The 22992-nt window shown below is 32.3% G+C and overlaps 1 protein-coding gene across 6 annotated transcripts in view; it reads left to right on the top strand.

The window, feature by feature from the left end:
* CSMD3 (CUB and Sushi multiple domains 3) overlaps positions 1 to 22992 on the top strand; it is a 989790-nt gene that overhangs the window by 225598 nt on the left and 741200 nt on the right. For all 6 annotated transcript variants that reach the window (XM_016138158.2, XM_036232977.1, XM_016138161.2 and 3 more), the window contains exon 4: positions 1126 to 1320. In XM_016138158.2, the coding sequence (XP_015993644.1) occupies positions 1126 to 1320 (195 nt within the window). The remainder of the gene's footprint in view (positions 1 to 1125; positions 1321 to 22992) is intronic.

Below are 22992 nucleotides of genomic sequence, written 5' to 3'. Positions count from 1 at the left end.
ACTTTTTGTATGTCTATTGATTATTAGTGATAGTAAAAAGTAATATATGTATAAGGTTTATAAATTAGAAAACTTAGGAAATGACATGAGAGAATTCTCCCCTAGCCCCATTAAAGTCTGTAAATTCTGCTACTTCTATAAATCTTATATTTTTTTAAATTTAAAGTGAAATTGGATTTTTCTCTGAAATAAATATTAATTTAAAAATCTGTTATATTTATATACTTGTATACTTTTAAGGATCAACTAATAAGACAAGTAAAATATTCTAATATATCAGGTATTTTTCAGATATTTTACATACTGATATAATTAAAACTTTGTAGCTTTCTATACTTACTATGTGTTTTTAAGGTTAAAGAAATAACAAAAGTGGAATTCTGGCCTGGTCTTTTAAACTTCAAAAATTTGTCCAGTTTTACTGCACTATATTTTTCTCCTTTAAGTGAAAAAAATGTTTTCACCCAAAATGTGTATTATTTTCAAATGAATGGCCATGGTTTAGGGTAAGGGTCTCCGACTGGGCTGTGGACTGGTAACAGGCCCGTTAAGAACCGGGCCTCACAGCAGGAGGTAAGCAGCAGGCAGGGGAGCAAAGCTTCATCTGTATTTGCAGCTGCTCCCCAGCTCTAGCGTCACTGCCTCAGCTCCAACTCATATCAGGCGTTAGATTCTCACAGGAGCTCCAGTCCCTGGTGCCACAAAGGTTGGGGACTGCTGGTTAGTGTTAAGTACAAGCATCAGAGTAATGGAGAGTATATTAATGAAATATGATTTACTTATTACTGTGTTAATAAAATGTAACTTTGAAGAATTTGTGCAAATAGTATTAATCTCAGTTTGAATTATCTGTACAATATGAGTAATACTGATTTTAAAAATTTCTGCAATGATTAAATAATATAAATTATCTACATTTTTCTAGCACAAAAAATGACACTTATTTGGTAAAATTTAGTACCCTTCCCATTTTTCCACCGTTAGATGTATTTAAATGGAAGAGTTTTTGTGTGAATTTTCTTAAAAGGAAAATACATCTGTATCTACATTTTTATAAAGATAAAGCATTAAAATATGTATTAAAACAACTGTTAACTCTCCTTATCCCCTCCCCCCTTTCTACAGAATTGCAGAGTAGTTCTTGTGGAAATCCAGGAGTCCCACCCAAAGGTGTGTTATATGGTACAAGGTTTGATGTTGGGGACAAGATACGCTATAGCTGTGTAACTGGATATATCCTTGACGGCCACCCTCAACTCACCTGTATAGCCAATTCAGTTAATACAGCCTCGTGGGATTTTCCTGTTCCCATCTGTAGAGGTAAGGAGAAAAATAATGTTAATTTTTTTGTTGATTAAATATTTGACACAATGAAAACATTTTAAAAATAAGAATTGTAATCAGATAGTATATTTGTAAAATATTTGTAAAACATATTTGGCATTTGGCATTTATTCCTTTTATAAAATATGAAGCTTAAAGATTTTATGTATGTATATATCATATGCTACATGACAAGTTTAGAAAAATGGTTGCTAATATAAGACATTATTTGTGAAATGAAACAGTAAAAATATTCCTATATTTATGTACATATTTATGCATACATTATATATATGCATTTGTATTTTTATTAGAAGAACATGGAGTTTATGATTAGATATTTAATAAGGCTGTCAGAGTCATGTTTTTATTTTGAAATATTTACTGTATTTATGAATCTCTTCAATATTTCTGCTAGAGGACTTAGCATGGGCAATTGTGAAATTAAGAATGCTGTCTAGTTTATTATCGATGCTGATAAACATTATTTGTATTATAAGGAAAACACAATGATATAGTAACATGGACAGAGATACAGAGCCTGGATTCATGGGTTAATCATGACCATTGAAATTCTGGAGACCAACATTGTTTTCTCTCTGGCTTTATCTTTTCTAACAATCTCATTTATCTTTCGACTTATGCTTCTGTAATTCCTCTGTGGATGGCTTACAGGAATGTCCAACAGCTCATCTAAATTACTTTGTAGCTTCCTCTAAAACATGTGGCCATAAATGCATGTAAGAGAAACCTGGAAATCAGAACACAGCAAGTAGCTTCTTATCCCATCTTTGAGAGATATGTGAGTTATCTCAGGCAAATTATATCAATTCTGTGAGATTCATTTATCTCATTTAGCCAATGGGTGTGTGTGTGGGGGCTACTTGTTCATTTGTTGTGAGGATTAAATAAGATAGCCTCTACCTGTGGGTTAGTACAAAGTCTGCCATATATGACATTCTTTCAGAGTTAGCTCCCTTTGATGCAGATGCTGTTGCTACTGCTAATACTACTACAATAATGCGGGGTAATTGCTTTCATATCAGAATCTGTAGAGTTTGTTAGGCACCTTGACAAAGAGAATCTTAATTTCTCAGAGTTGAATAGAAGTTAGTTCAATTAGGGACAGTGCTTTAAGAGACACTCGCATAGAGGACTTGTTAAAAACAAACTACATAGAGCAAGAACACTTTCAATGAGGTAGTCATTTTCCCTTCTAGCCTCAAAAGTAGTTCTGTGGATTTCTAACATTCACTCGCTGAACATAAAAAGTCTATAAAGTCATATTTCATAGAGCACATAATCTGATTTTCTAAAGAGCAATTTATCTGCTACTAACCACATTTTTTATTAAAACAAACAATATACAGGAATGGTATATTTGGATTTTGTATAGTTGTCATTCAGTTTGAAAGAAAAGATTGGAGACTGTTCATTTCATGGCTTCCCTCCTATGCTGTTGGCCACTTAATAATGTACTGATTTTTCATTGTTTAACTTTGCAGGGGGCAGATAACTCTATAATGATCTGCTTATTGCTTTCCCTGAAGTTTACATAGAGTCTCTCACTGATGAAACTCCTGCTTTCAGAGAATCCTTTCAATGCTTCCTAACAATGATAGTTTAATTAAGAAAAATGAATACCGCATCAACCTAGAGGTTATGGTGCAAGGGTTTTTGTGTTTGTTCACAGGCAAGATGAATTTTATCAACACCATCTGCTATTATTTGTAAAAGGCACTAACTATCAGATGCTGGGCTAAACAGTATTCTATAGAAAGTGAAAGTGAATCCTGTGCTCAAAGTCTGGAATGAAAATCCCTGGCACGCATGTGTTTTCTGTGCTCTCCTTCATAGACAGTCCAAAATTTTTATTCCCACTGAGCTTTAATATCGCCTCAGAGTCCTTCTCATCCTGGCGCTCCCCGCACTTTTTACTAATTAAGGGTAGGAAGCAGACAATGTAAAATGGATGTGCTATTCCCAGACTGGGATAAGGGGACTAGTGGATGTTCACTGGGTTTACATGTTCCCATGCTCAGTACTCTGGAAACCATCTAAAAAAGGCATTAGGGAAGACAGAATGCCATTTATTCTATGTATATGTCCTGACTACACACTTATGCATGTATAAATGTTGAGACCTGATATCCAGAAATATGATTCTACATTAATAATAGATCTGGTTATTGCTAAAACCCAAGGAAAAAATAATTTAAAATGAAGAAAACTGGAAATCATTTTATGGAATTAAAAATCAACACATAAATAACTCAGTGTCATACCTCTATTCATTCCTTTATAGTGCTTAAACATAATAAGCTGCAAATTAAAAAATGAAAATATTTTTTATTGTGAGATTTCCTATACTAGATCAAAACAGAGTCCAGTTTTTTTCTGTTTGCTATAACTTTACATTTTAATGTTTTTGTTTTGCAGCTGAAATATGTAGTTCCTTTTTTTAAAGAGAATCTAATGAAGTACCTTCCTCTTTTTCCTTAAATCCACTCCCCAAGAAGAGAATGTTTTAGTGTAGCTCCCTAATCATAGTGTTAGTGATAACCTGTTCTATGCCAAAGAAAAAAATAACTTAGGTACGCTGTTGAATGTCAGAATGTTATGAGCTACACCATGAGTAAAGAGGGGATCTTTTTTTTTTTTTTTTTTTGAGAATTGGCGCTCTTATGGTTTAAGTTAGTTGATTTACAAAGATGTTTTTTAAAAATATTAACTCATGAAATGTTCTAGCACAGACTTTGACTTTCTCCGCCATTCTTGCCATTATTTCTGAGCAACATTATTTGGACACTACACTTCTCTTTCATTAGCCCTGTCATTTCACATGAAGTGATCTGATCTCTTTATATGAACTGCTGTATTTAATGGCAATGAGAAAAATAATTTGCGCATGCCTTTAATAAATAAGCAAGTTAAGCAAGAATCCTTTGGTAATAGAGTTATATCATCACCTCAGAAAATGCCAGCAAATTCCAATGATGTCAGGCCACAAGGAAAAAATTACAAGTGTCCCGGTCACTTGCCGCTGCTCCATCTCTCTTTGGAAAACTGCAGGCAGTTTCGTCAGCAATAAGGCCAAGACTCAGTTGCCCTTTCATGTACCCTAATCTTGTTCTGAAAGTCCATTTGTGTGATAAAATGATGAAAATGTCACGATTAAATTATTTTAGTAGTATCCAGCATGATGGAGCAAAGGACACACAATTCGTCTTCAACGGTATAAGATTGTGAGTTGATTCGCCTTTTTCCATGTAGTAACTGAGATTGTTGTTTCTTATGTAAACTGAATATTTTTACCTATCTCAGGAGATGGTGAATGTTATGTTATATTAAATGACCTAATATTTTTTAAAACGTTTATATAATGCCTAGCATAGAGAAGTACATAAAACTTGTAGATTGGTTCTAAATATATAAAAAGTAATTTTAAAATTAATATAGAAGTAATAACTATTAGTTATTGTTATATATTGTTTAGAATATTTAAAAATATTTATTGACAGTTGACCATGTGCCTAGAGCTCTGACATAATGGAGAGTATTTTTTAAAACAAAAGAGTGGACTCTGGACTAATAAAAGCTTTGATTTACTTTACATCTTTGCCACTGAGAAAATATAGAACCTTTATCTACATATTTAATTTTTTAGATCTCAGTTTTTTCATCTTTATAATAGGGGAAGTACTCATTACAGCATTATGATGAGGATCATATTAATGTATATAAAATACCTAATCTTTAATAGTCAACAAGTAGTAAGTACTACTTTATTTCTATTGTCATAATCTAAAGAGACATTTGAAAATCAAGCACCAGACAATGGGCATATCTAGGATCTAGAACCATATAGGCAGTGGAGTTAAATTTTCTCAGAGTTGTGATTAAGGGGAACAGTAAGCCCCACATTAGCCTAGCAAATTAGGTTGGGATCAGCAAGAAATAGACATCAGTGGTGAAAATGTTTCCCTAGGTTAACATAGCCTTTCTGAGTCATTAATTTCTGGAGGTTCTCTTGTTTGAAGTATATTCAATAATTAAACTGATGTCTATTAAGGTTCAGTATGCACCGGCCACACTGCTAAGTACAGTGATGAATGAAACTGCCACAGGCCTCATGAAACTCATAGTCTATTGAATATGGGACCTTTTATTGGGCAGGTGATCTATTTGGTGATGTGGATTATTGCCCAAATGTATTTCCTCTAATTCTATGCAAAAACAGTGGTATTCTTGCATAAGCAATAGGCGATGGCCTTCCGTGTGTTTCTAATACTTAGAAAAGAAAATCAGGACCTTCCATGCTTGCCATATAATTGGCCTGAGCTCTGCTGCTGCACCTTAGCAGTCAGCATGTTCTTAACGTTCAACTCACACATTATTTTCCCCATTTGGTATTTGTGAGTTGTGTGTTCATTTAAGAAGCTATTTACTTTTTTTCTTTTTTTTTTTTCATCTTCTATGTAACTCAGATACTTTTGTTGCTTTACTTTATTGTCCAAGCTTTTCTGTTCCTTCATCCAGCATTCTTATTTTAAACTAATCCATTTTCTTTGACAATAGACACTAATTAGATCTGTATTTTTTTTTAGTATTTTGTTATGATGTATTGTTCATTTATAACAGTTTGTATTCTTTTTCCTTACTAGAATTATTTCTACTTCTTTTTCTTACTATACAATTCCTAGAAAAATACGGACAATGTATATTTGGAAAATCAAAGACCAAAGTCAGTTTCTTTTTGAGCCAACTGAGTCTCGTTTATGCCCTGTGTAACTTTGCACCATATGCTTCTATAGAAGCTTTTGTTTATTTGGACTTATTTATCTATTTATTTTGACAAATAAGAATTTAAAGTATTTACTCTAAATGAAAAAACCAGATTGAGGAAAGTTTATATTTTTTGAAGTTTTATAATGTTTCTTCCAAAATAAAAATAGAATTCTATAAACATTAAGCAAAACTAATTTCTAACATGTGTGTACATTTCAAAACATGTAGACAGAAAAATCATATTATCTCTCATTCAAATGATATATGAGACCATGTCTTAAAGGAAATATGATAGGGCACACTTAGCCAAAAATATATTGACAGCTTCAGAATTCCCTGTGGTGAAATAGACTGTTCAATGCGTGATAAGAACCTTGAAAAGCAATCATCTAACTTCCTGCTAGGATATAAACTCAGTGAACCACAGTAATGACCATCTGGTATTCTGTTACTCTTTGTAAAGCTACCACTCTAAAGAAGAGGCAAATATTTAGGATAAATAAATGGAGGAAGAGGTGGGTAGCCCACCAAAGACATTGATTAATGCCACCTGTTACATGTTTTAATAGACTAACTCCATGTGAAAAGTTCATGTTTTTTTCTTTCTTTCTTTCTTTTTTTTTTTCCTTTTCTTTTTTGTGCTAAGAAAGAACTGTAATAAAAAATTTTATACAAGTCATTCTGGAAGGACATTTTGCATGTTTTTCATCTTGGATTCTTTCTCCCGTGCAGTTTGATTGGTCACCTCTATCCTTTGTAGGCTATGTGTACAGTTGAGCCATTCAATAATGAAAGATCTTGCATACGGTTAATAATAGAGGACAGAATCTAAATGTAGAAACTTACATATCTTCAGAAACTCTACTTTTTAGTTCCTTACACAGTGTAATGAAAGTCTAAAATATTTCTGTAGTTATTTTCCTTAGGCCTTTCCCAATTGCAGAGCTGACTCAAAAGAACAGAAACAATTTTTTTACTGTATAATTACTACGTATGTAAAACTGTAAAACTGGCAGTAAATATCTTAAAAACGACAGAGGCTCCAAAAATAAGTATTTTGTCTGTCACTTTTGTTGTTCTCATATTTATATTACTAACTCCTTGTGTTTTTTTGACCTAGACAATTTTCTCTTTATTTATTCTTTCTTATATTTGAGGTTACCATAGCATTCAAACTATGTTAACATATTAAGGTTAGTTATTATATATTTATATTTAATTTGTAGATATAAAAAGCAGCAGTTGATACAGCATAAAACATGATACACATAGCAAATGAAATAAATACAAATAAGGCTGCCTATGTAAATAGAAAATAACAGAGGAATAAGGAAACCAAGTGCAAGGTTAATAAACAATTGAATGTTCTGCATTCTTATATGCTTGACAAAATTAGCATTATGTTTAGTTGTAATCCATTTGGGAATGTAAACACATCTGAAAAACATGATTAGTTCATGGTCTCACAAAATAAAAGCAAATAAATTGTGAATAAAAACCAAATTTACTAAGCAGAGTAAAAAAATTCTTATGTAAGTAAATACATCATGAAGAGGGAACAGTATATTTTAATCACCTGTGTCTATTGCAATATCATTAAACATAAACTCAGAGAATGTGCTTCCCAGGATTACATCACATCTTATCTCTTGATTTTGAAAGATTAAGGACTGTATTCATAGAATCAGTATAATCAAAATGTCCCTGCCTAAGTTCCCTGGCCATTATAAGTGATGTATAAACCCAACTATCTAGATTTGTTCTGAACCAATTTTTGCCTATTGTTGAAATTTGAATCTTTCTTAATTTATAAATTTGGAATTTGGCCTGCAAATTAATTATCTGAGAAGAGAACCAAAAGCATAATGCTTCTGTATTAATATCATCTCAATTTTCTAAATATTCATCTAAAATAAAAATGCTCATCAATTTTCTTTTATAGTTCATTATTCAATAGATGCTTACTTAATTTCCAAAATAAGTTAGATTTTATATTTAGACATATTGCACAGAAAATTCATTATGAATATAGTTTACGAAAACTTTATGTTTAGCATTAATTTGTAACTACATATTTATAAAATCAATATCAATTATTCCAGATTTTCTGAAAATTTTATATGATTTAATTTCTCATAATCCTTTCTAAAATGACAGGATCTTCTAATTTTTTTAGAATAAAAAAATTCTAAAAATGATGATGAGTTCATTGTCAATGCAATTGAAAATCATCACATAACAATGTATTAAGTCTTGATAAAAACTTTGGGCATTTCATTGCTCTAAATTTTATTCAAAACACATAGAATTTGATAGTTGAAATCTTTTTATTTTTTATTAAAATTATTGGGGTGACACTGGTTATAAAATCAAATAGGTTTCAATTTACAATTCAATAATACATCATATGTATATTACATTGTCTGTTCACCATCCAAAGTTAAATTTTCTTCCACCACCAAATATTTGACTCCCCTTACCCTTAATAATAACATGTGAAAATTTAACAATGTTGAAAATTTTTTCTTGAGAGGAAGAGTACTCTTGGAGACTTGAAAAATAACTTACACGTTTATATTTTATTGCTTTCCTTTTTATCTCATAACATTTGAGTCACAGTTTTGAAATCCATGTAATAACTCATTTAAACTTCATGTTTATTCTATATAGAGTGGATACATCTAGACCCCATTTTTTAAATAGGGAAACTGAAGCACAATAAGGTTAGGAATATTTCCCAAGTTTAGTGAAAGGCAGAGCTAAGATTTGGATTTAAGCAATTTAACTGCAATACCATCTAATATACTCTCTTCCCTGCAGTCTGGATTATAAAATTTATTACCACTTTTTCTTTACTCTTAGCCTATGTAAATGCTTAACATTTTCCCTTAAACGAAATCTAACCAATTAAACAAACAAACAAAGTCTTAATTTTGTAACAAGTTACTGGCTTGAGTGACTGTCTTGTTCCTCTACTTAATTTCAACTTAAAATTTATTAATAATGATCTTTTCTTGTTTCTTTGCTCTTCACCAGAAACTTTCAAGATATTGTAATGGGTAAAAAGAGAGAAAGTACTTTTCTAGGGATAGTGAACAAATGCATTTAGTTATATGTAATGTGTGTAGTCATGTAAATATTTATAGCTGTGATAACGTATCACTTGGGGAAATTAAACGTGAATTGACTTTGGCTAGGTAGAAAGGAAAGATTATAATTTCCATGAGAAGATCAGTTGAAATCATCTTTTGGAGAGTTTTGAAACCCAGAATAAAGAGCTTGAGACTTTTTCTCTAAGCAGGTGTAAGTCATTAAGTATATTTGAAAGTTTTTGAGATAGTAAGCATGTTTTTTGACAATATGGCAACTGCTGTTCATCTAAATGTTTTCATCATAAATGAGAGACCATCAGCAGTAGGCAGAAAGTTTGTGTCCTCCATTTTTGCACACACATAAAAAAATTTGCACAGAAATGGAAGATAGTTGAGAAAAATTTCTATTTGCCATCTGTCTTATCTATTCAGACGATTATAACAAAATACTATACTGGATAGCTTATAAACAACAAAAATTTAATTCTGACATTTCTGAAGGCTGGGAAGGCTAAGATTAAGGCACTGGTAAATTTCATTGCATGAATTTTGGGGGGTTGCATACATTCAGTCTGTAGTATCATCTCAACAATAATAATAAACTAGTTAATGCTTATTGTTTTTATTATGTAAGGATAGTTCTAAGGATTACATAAGAATTATTTTACCTTTATAACAACTTACTAATTAGGTATTTTGATTTTTTCATTATATCTACTGAGCTCGTGGGGATTACAAACTTGCCAACCTTCATATTAAAACCTAGTAAACTAGAACCCTTTTATGTTGACAGCTTTATAAGATTCTAGAATTGTAGTAAATATCCAGTGAGGCAAATTTTTCATATGCAAAATGCTCTGAATTCATGGAAATCAAGAATATCCAAATCACTTGTCAATGAGGAGAGCAGCCGCCATTACAGACTTAGACAAATAAAAATTCATCCCAGAACATCTGTGAATCCTCAGAGGATAGACCAAAATTTTATAGGCAAGAAAATAATTGAGTATTCATTGATACATACCCAAGTAACAAGTAAAAATTTAGTAATGAACATGGTGCAGTTGGCCCTGGAACATTTTATTAAAAGGCCATTTTCGATTCCTTGCGAGACTACCTTTCCTTCTTTATAAACTGGAGCATCTTCAGTGCTGATCTGTTTTGATTCAGCATCTGTCTGGTGAACAAAGCATATTGTTCCTGAATCGTATTGCAGACAATTTCTATAAAGGAGAGAATTTGTTGGTAATGGTCAGAGATTAAAGGATGTTATATGGCATATGGGAGTAGATTATTCAGTGAGGACATTTTTATGATTGTCTTCTTTAGTAATCCCTAGTAATCTCAAAAAGAAAGCATTCAGTTAACTGGGAAAAATTTACCTCTATGATAGTTCTCAGGTTTAACTAAATGTAACTATATTAACAAAGCAAATACTACAGTTATGGTTCATTTTTTAATATACCATAAATATACAAGGTCTTGAGAAAAATCAGTTTGTTTCATACAATGACATTCTTCCACCAACTATCAAACTTTAGAATTTTTCCTATTTTAAACTACTTTCAACATATAATCTATGTATGGGCAAGAGCTACAAATAAAATTAAAGATGAAAAAGGAATAAAGAAAAATTAGAAGAGAGAAAATGTGAAAATGTTTAAATATTGCTATATAACTGAATACTTCCTGTATCTAGAGCCATTGATATTGATTGTAGTCAACATTTAAAAAATACATATTATGATCATTCCCACTCTTTCAACTGAATCAGTGGAAATCATCTAATATGCATTAATGAGCCTTGTACTTTAAGCCATTTATTATTGAGGAATATGTTAAATAACCTTGCTGAGTCTTTTCTGGATAATTATAGAAGAAAAATTCAATGATATTATTTCTCATTTTTCTTATAATCATCATTATTAATGACTTCATAAATTATTCACCAATGAAACTCGCTACCAAATTTTGTCAATGAATAATTGAAAGCATTTGACTTCATAACTTTAAATAACATTTATTCTGTCAATGTTTGCTTTCAAAATATCAAGATAACACTCTCACCTACATTTATTTGCAAAAAAAATTTGAATGACCATTATTTCTCCACTCTTTACCTTTAGCTTTTTTAGTGGTGTGTGTGTGTGTGTGTGAGCGAGCACCAGTTTTTGATTAGCTTATAGAAGGTGAAGTTTGCATTCTATTTTACTCTGACTTAGTAGATTATAGGAGTGGTGAGCAGAAGCTACTTCATTTAGTTTAAAATATAAAATTTGACTAATGTGTGATTTGTATCTGTTAGACTAGCCTAGGTCATGAAGCAATAACAGGTAATGTAGTCTCAGTAATTTTATAAAATGAGTTAAATTTTTTCTCAGTCTACCAATCCAAGAGACAGGTGGACTTTGCTTAGCATAGGCACTAGCAATCTATAGTCTTAGGATTATAGAAGCTCCTTCCAGGATATTTTCCCATAACTGCTATGGCAAGGGGAAAAAAGGCACAAATGGCAATTAGGCAGAGTCTTTGTTTTCTTCCTTTTTAAAAATGTATTTTAATTAGTCTCAAGTATACAATACATTGGGTAGACATCTACATAGTTCATAAAATGATCACCTTAATTGCTCGCTTTGGTCAGGAAGTGCCACTGGGTGTGCGCACTTTTATTTCATCAACCAAAATGTCATGTGGTAGGGAAGTAGTACAAGCCTACTACAAGGCCTGAAGTTGTGGAACGTTTATGAGCGTTCATGATACTTACCACATGACTTTAAAGAACAGGTACTATATATGGAGTTCCTAACAAGGGTGCCCCCTTTTCTGAACTAAAAAGAAACATCACTATTGACTGACAGGCTAAGGGATCTCAAAGATTCCTGAGTAATGTGAAAGCTAGAAAATCTTGCTAATTTTAAGAGATCATTTGACACCATATTCTTTCTTTTTCTCCATCCTTTTCCCTTCTAAATGTGGTGGAAAGGGATTATTACTACAAATTTAAGAACTGTTTCCTGTTATTGTTTTAATCTAGTATGCCTATTAAAATTTTTATACATATACATGTATATCTAAATCTAAATCTATATTTATAACCAAAATGTTTTTTGATCGTATGTATTTTAATAGTATAATTTTTTATTTACTATGTCTAAAGTAGCTGATTATAAAGACCCTTTAGCTTAGGTTTGTAATTATACTCAGGGGGAGGCTCTTTGACTTTTTTGAAAGGATAAAAGAAAATATCACTCCCTGTTCAATTTACTTCAAGAATGAAATTGGGTAACTCGCTTTTGAAAACTGTGAGCTTAGACAAAGTCAACTCAAGAGATGGTATTCAACTTTATTTTATTATGTTCTCTTCCATCTCGTGATGAGTAAAATTAAAAAGCCAGAAATAATCTGTGGGGGAACCTTCCTTATCAGGCACATGGTTCACAAATGCTTCTGTTCTCATTCCTGCCCCTGTGCTCATTTTAGAGTCAGTAATGTGCTTTCCTTTCTGTTGACTGATTTTTTGGTTTGCTTTATTTATTTATTTATTTAAATTTTTGTCCAGAAGTGTTGGCGTCTTGTAGGTTTAGTACAAACCTGACAATTCAATCATAATTTTTAGTTCACTTAGTGATGATAGCAATGTATTTTTTCTGCCCTAGGTGCTTGTGAACAAATACTTTCTGTGCGAAGTCCTACCCCTCTTTTCACTACTACTTGTATTTGGAAATGATTTCCAAATTCTTCGCCGTGAAATGTGATTTATAAATGTATTCTAAAGAATTGCATTTTCCCAGGAACCTCACTAGAGGCGGAAATGTTATGGTTTAAAATTCAGAACAATACTTTATTTAGCATTGTAACTTTGCAGAGAATAGCATAAATTTGATTTCTTTGCTTTTCTCTGTGAGGTAGCCATTTTTACAGCTGTCATAAAATTAGATTTAAATTCAGCATAAGGAAGTTATATATTCATAGAGAGATGTGCTTGCAATCCATATCTCATCCTCTGAAAATTTAACTACCTCTGCATTTTGAGCATCTATTTCTGAAATGTTGAATGCAAACACAGTAAGCATATGTAATGCACCATTGTTTTCATCAACTCTATCAATGCCTAATATATTTATTGTCAAATATTGTGAAGAAAATACATCTAAGGGCCTTTGGTACTAACAATACATAAAGCAGTTTGAAAAGTTAATTATTTTGGAATATGTATACTGTGTGAGATAAAAATTATTATATTGTAGCACATAGAAATTTCCCAGATTTTTATTTTCCTTTGAAGAAATTGAGGCGAAACAATCAGAAAAGATGACTGTCAACAACTATAAAGATTTTAATATTTTACTTTACTTGCAAGCTAACAAGTTAGCCTACCACAATGTTATATATCCTGGCAAAAGACATGAGACCCCAGGGTCAGAGACAACGTACTTTATTAAAGCACAGCAAACATCATGAGCATCATAGTCAAATCAGTTCATCTTGCATAAGCTGCCCTTTGAGCATCACAAGGCAACATGAAGTATCATAGGTGGATATTGTATATGAAGTGAGTGTCTGTCACAGCTGAGGAATCCCAAACTTAAAAAAAACTCTAAAGACTTCTAGCAAATCTGCTCAATATTTGTCCCAAAGGAAGACTTTTTTTTTCCCCCCATTATCTTTGTCAGGAAATCTCCCCTCCTCCAGAGGAACATGCTGTCTTTATCTTCTGGTGCTGTTTGTTATTCAGACATCCTTGTAAAGATAGTCTAAAACCAAAGCTTAGATTGTGCCCAGCCCTATTGGAGTCAAAGGAGAAAGAAGGAAGGGAAAAAGGAAAATTGATCTTTTCTTTACTTAAAATTTTGGTATCTACTTCATCATAGATTTTTTTTTTTTGCATTTATTTTCACACTTTAATATAATATGATTACTGAATTTTTATCACCTGAGATTAGTGCTCTGCTCACCTGACTTTAGTTTTTGCCATATAAAAACTAATAAAATTTCAGAAATGCAATGTCTTCTAACAAACACAGATTGATTTTATTGCTTGTTTTTGGCTTCAAAACACATCTAAAGGACAAGGTGGAGTTCTGTTCTAACAGTGTGTTTGACCTAAGATCCAAATACATTCTTCCCAAGGTGTAATACTTTTTTTTTAAATACTGAATTTAAATATTTTGGTGCTTGCTTAAATACTATAATCACAGGTGTCCTCCTAGATTCCTAGTATATTTTATTCAGTTCTTGTCTAATCTGTTACTTGTCATATTTAATCAGTTTTGATGATGAAAAACCCAAACGGTCTTAAAATACTTCTAAAGGTTGTTTTTTTGCTATATCACATCATAAGTCATAATTTATATCGTGGATTCTGAGAGGTCTGGAAAAAATCCAGCTCTTAATATAGTTTTCAGTACTTTTAGTGGGTGAAAATAAGTGGGACACAAGCCCCTCAGTCCCTTGAGAGAACATGAGTTCTCCACTAAGCCACTTATATGTACTTTAGGGCTTCTGAGAGTTCTCTTCAATAAAAGAGAGCGTGATATTTTCTCAAAGCCCCTACTCATGGCCTAAGAAGTCCTTACACTTGGTAATTGAGTATATGCCTTGGAGTTCCAAATTATTTTAAAAGGTAGGCATTAGCCATGACAGAGATGGACTTTCTTAAAATTCCATGGTTTATAATAACAGATTTTTTTTCTTAACCTTATTTTTATTGTAGTAAAGTACAAAATATAAAATTTACCCACTTAAAATTTTTGAAGTATACAGTTTTATGGTTTAAGTATATTCATTTTGTTTTGCAACCATCACCACCAGAATTCCTTTCATCTTGCAAAACTATAACTCTTTTTCCATTAAACAATAGCTCCCATTCTCTCTCTCCCCAGCCCTGGCTTATTCTACTTTTAGTCTCTTTGATTTTGACTTTTTTAGGTACCTCATGTAAGTGGAATCATACAGCATTTGTCTTTTTGTGATTGGCTTATTTCACTTAGCATAATATTCAAAAAGATAGTCTATATTGTAGCACATATCAGAATTTTCTTCTTTTTTGAGGCTTAATAGTTCATTCTGTGTATATAATACACTTTGCTTATCTGTTCATCTATGCATGGACACTTGGATTGCTTCCATGCTTTAGCTACCTTTGCTAGGAACACAGATGTACAGATATGTCCTCAAGATTCCATTTTTAATTCTTTTTGATATATATCCAAAAGCTGAAATGCTGGATCACATGGTAATTATACACTTACTTTCCTTAGGAATCATTACACCATTTTCCACAATGGCTGAACTGTTTTACATTCCCGTCAGGAGCACACAAGGGTACTCCTTTCTCTACATCATTGTCAAAACTTGTTATTTTTTTTTAATTTTTATTTTTTTTTAATAGTAGCCCTCCTAATGAGTGTGAGATGGCCCCTTAAACCTATATTTTAAGGATCAAAATACAATACAGTCAGACCATTATTCTCTTTCTAATACCCTTTAAAATGTGGTAACTTCCTTTTAATTTCAGATATTGTAAAAGTATGATAGTAAAAAAAATTAGACAGGAGCTACTGACAGATTAGTTTTTCAGGATGCCAGACACTGGAGATACAGCTATGAGGAAACAACAGCATAGTTCATATAATCAGGAAGGAATATTCTAGTAAGGAAGATAGATGTTTGCAGACAATGACACAAAAATATAATTACAAGTTATGATGGGTGCTTTAAGGGAAAAAGTCTATTAAAAAGATAAGGTACCATTAGAACATATTTGCTGGTTGGCAGGAAAAATTTAAGTTGCTTCATATGATCATAGTTTATGCAGACAGATAGCAATTTTATCCAGTTTTACTTACAATGTATTTCTGTTTGGCGGTCCGGGAGCCTGACTATAGAGATAATCAATACACTGAGATTTCCTGTAAGGTTAATATAGTAATTTTCCTTCCCTAGCAGTTTTTTTTTTCTTTCTAATCTAAATCCCATTTAATCTGTTAAACTCAAAATGCTTGCTATTGGCTTCTTGCCAGTTGTAAAATACTTAATGACTAGAAACGAAGAAGAAAAAACTCAAGAAAGTGAGTGTCCATCTATAATCCTAATTCTCTAACTCTTCATTCCAGGAAAGAAAGGAATCTTTCAGAAATCATTATAGAAAAGCCACAAAATCTGGGAGGCTTCACATACCCACCTCCCAACAGTTCTTATACTGCCTGTATCTCTTCTATCAGTTGGAAAACTGAGAGGCCTAAATATTGTCATTAATCACTCAGTATGTAGTTACGTACAAAATATATCTGTACAAAGCTTCGTACTGTATATGATAGAACAAAACTCATTTTTAGAACCAACATGATCTTAGGCATTTTCTACCAGAATTGTGCTGTTTGTTTTCTTCCTAAAATTATAATATTCTCATGTTTGCCCATTTGATATTAATTTCAGACAGAAATATTAACAGTGTATAGAATTTTCTCATCTAATTTTACTTCTACTTCAGTTCCCTTTTTGACTATGAACTTTTTCTTGAATCCTTAACCTTGTCCAAGGATTCTATGTTAAAGGCTGTAGTTGTTTTGCAGTTTCTATACTCAAACAATAGCTTATAATAATTAATTTTATAATGGCATTCTTCCTTTGTTTCATAGATAAAAATGCTAGGAAAAGTAAATACCATATGATCATATATATGAAACCAAAAAAAAAAAAAAAAACGCCCCAAAAAACTCATTGGTGATTGCCAGAGGCAGAGTGATGGGGGGTGAGCAAAAGGTGGTCCAAAGGCACAAACTTCCAGATATAAAATAAATAAATCATGGGGATATAAAGTAAAGTACAGCATAGTGACTACAGTTAATAATATTGTATTGCATATTTGAAAGCTGCCGAGAGCATATCTTAAAAGTTCTCATTACAAGAAAAAAAATGTATGTATGAGGACAGATGTTAACTAGGTTTATTGTGGTTATCCTCTCATATGTACAGATATTTATTCATTATGTTGCACACCTGAAACTAATGTTATATGGCAATTAAAGCTCAATAAAAAATGTCATGAATATGGATAATTAATTTAATAAAAGCAAAGAAACAGAGGCCAAGGAAATGAACTTTAATGAGCTTCTGCTTATGCGTCATGCCCTATGCTTGCTGAGGCTCATCAACCGAGCTCTTGTGATAGTCCTTGTTTGAGGCAGGCATTGTCACCCTTATTGAAGATGCAGAAACTATGAAATGTTTCCTGAATAAAGTCCTACCAGAGTAGTTGATGCAGAAATTTTTACATGATACTTAAATTAGTAAATTTTCTGGCTGTGTTATCACTGAAGGAAGATTCTTTCCCCAATCCAATAATACTGTCTGCATTTTACTTGTTGTTAGCAGTAATTATCAATTTTTTCCCTTACTTTGCCCAATTGCAGTATGACTTACTCTCAGATAAAATTTTAGAAGGTAGTTAGTTCATCATACCTCATTTACATTCTCTTCATCCTCAGGCACCGAGCTAATTTATTTGTTCAAAGAAATCACATTATTTATTTTAATTCTAGCTAATTCTGAAGAAAATATCCTCATCATATGGGACAAGAGAGACAAATTTGTATTTCTTAAGTGCACATGTGAAGTGATTAGGAGCTTAACCAGGTGTAGTAGCAGTGGTAATAAGAAAGATGTGACAAAATAGTACATTCAAAAATTCCTTCATATGAGAAAACATGTGGTATACTTAATATTTCAACATGCCTTATCTCTTTTCATCCTTAAACCTAGGCTCTGAAGTAGGTATTGTATTCAGTATTACTTTTCCTTATCCGCTCTTACCATTAACCTCTTCATTCTACAGCAACGGCACAGTGCATTTGCTTATGCTATTCATATACATTGCCCTGAATTCAAGTGTTTATTTACATCGGCAGACCTAAGACTTGGACCAACCTGAGCTTCTGTCCCTGTGCTCAGGACTTACTCCATAGTAATCACTCAATAAATATTTATTGAGTTAAAATGACTTTCAAAGATCAGAAAACTAAGTTTTTGCAAAGAAGGACACACTTGTTAGGTGACAGTGCTGAACCATGTGCTCAAGTCTTGTAACTATTAATTTCACAGTCTCCTAACTCCAACTTTGATGTCCTCTATTTTGCTTTCATAAATTTCAGTGATCAAAACTTTCATGATGTTTTCAGCAGTTTCTTCTTAGTCACACTCAGCTCTCCTGTGAATAATCACTACTATTAAACTGTTTTGGTTTATGATTATTCAATTCCTTAGATAATTTTCCTCTTAAAAGCAGTGAATCACTTATTCTCCTTTGTACATAAAATTTGTTCTGTTTGGAATTTTAAAAAGCACATGAAAACAGGTTAAAATGAACTGAACATTAGAAAAACTTGCAGAAAAGGATATATTTTACATTCGTGCACTGAATTTGATTTTTATTGCAATGCGGTTTATCTTATATTAAAATTTATATATGTTGGAATCTAAAGTAATAATTGACTCATGGAATTGGTTAGGTTCATTTTTTTGCCTCTCATAGCATCACAAGATTAACAGAATCCTCGTAAATCATGTAATTTGGTATTTATGAACCTAAACATCTTGAAAAACAAATGACATATTTCCTATCATGGACCCCAAATGAAAGTAGAGAAGGAGGTAAAAAGAATGTGGCTGTGATCGCTCAGTTGAGTGACAGCCATTGTTTGGGCAGCACTGACCTATGACTAACCCCTGTTGCGTCCCCACTACTTTTGAACACTCCAGCGACTGTGACTCACTGTTTTTAGTGGCAGATCTTCCTCTGTTTGGGCAACAATGAATAGAAGTCCTCTGTTATATTGAACTGAAATTCCCATAAATCCCATCTAGTGATTCATATTCTATTTGATGCCAAAGAAAATAAGTGTCATCGTTTTTGCAAATGATAGATGAAGGTCTTTTAAATATTGGAAAACATTTTTCATAGTCCCAGTGCCCGTTACCAGGTCGTTCCTCTTCTAGAGCAATCGTTCTGTTACTCCCCTTATAAGAATCGTAAGTCTTGGCATATTCCTTTGTATATATTGAATTCTCACATAGTGAGAATCAGCCAAAGAAAGAATGTCTTGAGCTGAAAAGGCAGTGAATGAAGCAAAAAAAATTTTTAACTGGATGAAAATATATACTAAAAAATGCTCTTTAGAGAAAAAAAGCAAATGCACAATGTACTAGAAAGGACTTTAAAGATTAGCTAGTCCTATCCCCTAATTTTATATTGTTATTAGTAGTGTAGCTTAGGTACAGAGGATTAAATTAAACCCATTTCTTATTCCTGGAACACTGTTATCAGAATTCTTTGTAAGACTGCAAGACCCCTTTCTTGTCTGGATGCAGGTATTTATGTATGAATGCATGCATATTGAATTCTTTTTTATTCTCATCCTGTACTCCCATGCCTCTCCCACATAAGGAACCACTTACATCCTTTATTTTTGAGTCCTTGTGAAATATGGAGTGTTATTTTTTGTTTATATGCTTTTTAAATTTACATAAGTGGTATTATAGTACTGATCTCTTGCTGTTTCTTACCTTCACTCAGCTCTATGATTTTACACTTTGTCTAAAACTACCAACCTTGACTGCACAACCTTTTATGAAATATCTAGTATCTGCAGGCCCTTGCAGACCAGCTGGGTAAGAATCTCTGAGATTGAGGCCAGTACATTAATATTTCTTTTAAGAAAGTTCTTCAGGTGGTTCTAATACTGTACTGCAGGTTTTCCCATGGTGGTAATTTACTGTAGTATACCACACCTAGCTTACCTCCAAATTCCTGCTATAAGGAAGCTGTTTTCCAGAATGGCCACACCTGGTTATAGTCCCATTAGTAAAACCCTCAAGTTCCTATTATATTTTGCCAAAATAAAAATTTCTAATATTTGTCAGAGATTGTTTCCCCAACATCATACAGTAAGATAATGGAAACAATAAAATGCAAGTGTAAATATTCTTTACTTGAAACCAGTTTTTTTTTTTTACCATATCAAAGTAGCTGTAAAATAACAGTTTCTTTGCTTCTACATTGTTGATCTTCTGTTACAAAACTAAATTCCTCAGTACATCTGAGAAATTTCTTTTAATGTTGTATTCTAAAATCAAGCAAATTTATTGTCTCTCCAAATTCGATTTTGCTACTATTTTATATCACTATTATTGTTTGATAGGATGCTTTATACATTACATATACATTTCCTGTGCTTTGGCTTAAAATGTAATGATTGACCCAAACAGTTTCCATCGGTTTCCCAAAATGATCTTAGCACAGTCTTTAAATTGAGAAAAAGTAAATGAAGAAAGACACATAAAAATAAATATTAAATAAAATATTAAATAAAAATTTAAAAAGAAGCCTAGAAAATAGATAAGGATGTTTGACATAGAAATGAGATAATGGATTGCACTTTCCCAAAGCAGAGAAATGAATGTGGTGTTTGCTAGTGATGTACAGAGCAATGTGACAGTTATGAGTTTGACAACATAAAATGTTTTTTATGTTCAAGTATTATGTATTCTCTGAAGTTAAAACCTGATTTACTTTACTGTGATTTTAACATTTTATTCTAAATAGTTACTTTTAACTATTGATTAATGGTAAATTATTTGTTCTCTCAAATTAGATCTCTTCTTTTTTCCTCTACTAAATATCCTGAAATTATGTTTTTATGAAACTCTGTATTTTTCCCTCATTAAAAAAATATTGCCATAGATTGTGCTCATCACAGAGCTTATAGTAATTCAGGAATCTAGGGTTGTTTTTGTAAATATAGAGATAGACGTGGTAGAGAAATGTTAGTTCTTAATTCTTGCGAACATGATTTCTCTTCTTACTTTTTATTGCCTGATCTGTTCTATCCCAACACTTAAGTCACTGGCGATAATTCACATATAATGAAGTCCAAAAGTGAGTAAGAGGGACCAAAATAGCATTCCTCTATAGTTAAAGAGGTGAAAAGTACAAGACTTGCCCACTTTCCTTAGTTTTCTATTGATGCAAAACACCACAAATTTAATAGTTTAAACCAACAATAAAATTTTAGCTCACTGTTTCTTGGGGTCAAGAATCTGGACATAGATTAGCTGGATCCTCTGCTCAGAGATTGCACCAGGCCGACATAAGTATCGTCCAGGGCAGCAATTTCTTCTTCCAAGCTCACTGGTTGTTGTCACAGTTCATTTCCTTGTTGGTTTAGTACTGAAGTTCTCAAATCGTAGAGGCTGCCTGTCAATCTCTGCCATGTGGCACTCTCCTCCACGTGACAATCTGCTTCCTCATAGTCAATAGGAGAACATCTGTTGCTTCTTATGGTCTTCATTTTTCCTAAGAGTTCAGCTGATAAGAGGAGCCCCACCAAGGATACTTGCCCTTTTGGTTAGTTCAGTCAACTAACTAGGAACTATAATTACATCTTCAAAACCCTTTTGCCACAGGACACAAGATAATCACAAAAATTATATTCCATTGTATTTGTAAGCTCTGCCTATAATCAAGGTGGGGAATGTACAATCCCTGTAGAATATTCTAAATGAGTGGAAAACTTTTCTGTCTTGTTTATTATTGTAGCCAAAGAATGAAGGCCTATCATGGTGTCATCACTAGATATTTGCTGGACGAATGAATGACCATACCTAGGTAATTTTTCGAATACCCTAATAAAATTTTGTTGCTCAAAAATTTTATCCTCACGCAATGATTTTCAGAGTATTAAATGCAGATCGACTTATTTGTTAGGAAGGTAGCAATGTTCTACTAATGGATTCTGACCTGAGTCCACTTTTTGGCTTAAATTCTGTATTGATGGCATCCTCAATTGGTACTTGATTCAGCTCACAGATGGCTCCACAGCTGTTCTACCTTGGAGACTCTAGGAGCCTTTGAGGGATAATATATGCAATAGCTCATGTTATTTCCAAAGGATTTTCCTTCCTTATATACGGTTAAATTAGATATTAGGGAAACATTATTTTCATTCTCCAGCTAAAAATGAGTCTAGGATTACACCATGTACAGTTACTGGGCTTTGGTCAGGTGGATATTGTACAGTGAGACTTTGGGAAATATTTAAATCGTTTCTCTAGAAAACATATTTTGAGGTTTTGAAAATGAGAGGAATTATATACATTTTAAGGAAGCCAAAAAAAATGCTTTGTAGCTTTCAATGATTAACTTGAGTTTGATTAACACTATCTTTATCTGTGATTTTGGATTTTTCTACAAGCCGCATGATTTTAGAAGTAGAAAAGAATTTATTGAAAACAGTTGTTAGTAATTAGTATATAGCAAAGAAATGGTGAGGGAAGACAATGAAACCTGAAAGGTGATAATGCAGCTCACATGTCCGCTATTAGAAATTTGGCTGTTACAGTAATGAGGGAGCAAATGATAGAGTCTGTGGAATTGTGGTAAACATTGTAAAAAGTCATTTTAAGAGATTCATTAGTGTAAACTTTTGGACTTTTACCTCTCATAAGTTTTATCATTCAATCAAACTCTGAAATGTTAACCTGCTCCTTAAAAGATATTTTTCTATAAAATGCACATATTCAAGATTTGTGCCATGCATCACCAGACATGATTTATATATTTTAAATATATATACATTAAGTCACTGATAATATCTGCATCAGTCTTTAAAAAACTATAACCTAAATGCTAATAGATCAGATGGGAACTTAGTTTACTTAACTTTAATTCTTTTTTAAAACAGATGCTATTATTTTGATTATTTTTTGTAAAGTTAAAATGTATGACATGCAT

The sequence above is a fragment of the Rousettus aegyptiacus genome, unplaced genomic scaffold (assembly GCF_014176215.1).
Source record: "Rousettus aegyptiacus isolate mRouAeg1 unplaced genomic scaffold, mRouAeg1.p scaffold_m13_p_15, whole genome shotgun sequence".
Lineage (NCBI taxonomy): Eukaryota > Metazoa > Chordata > Mammalia > Chiroptera > Pteropodidae > Rousettus > Rousettus aegyptiacus.
The sequence above is the reverse complement of the archived record's forward strand: the minus strand, read 5'-3'. Positions and strand labels throughout refer to the sequence as shown.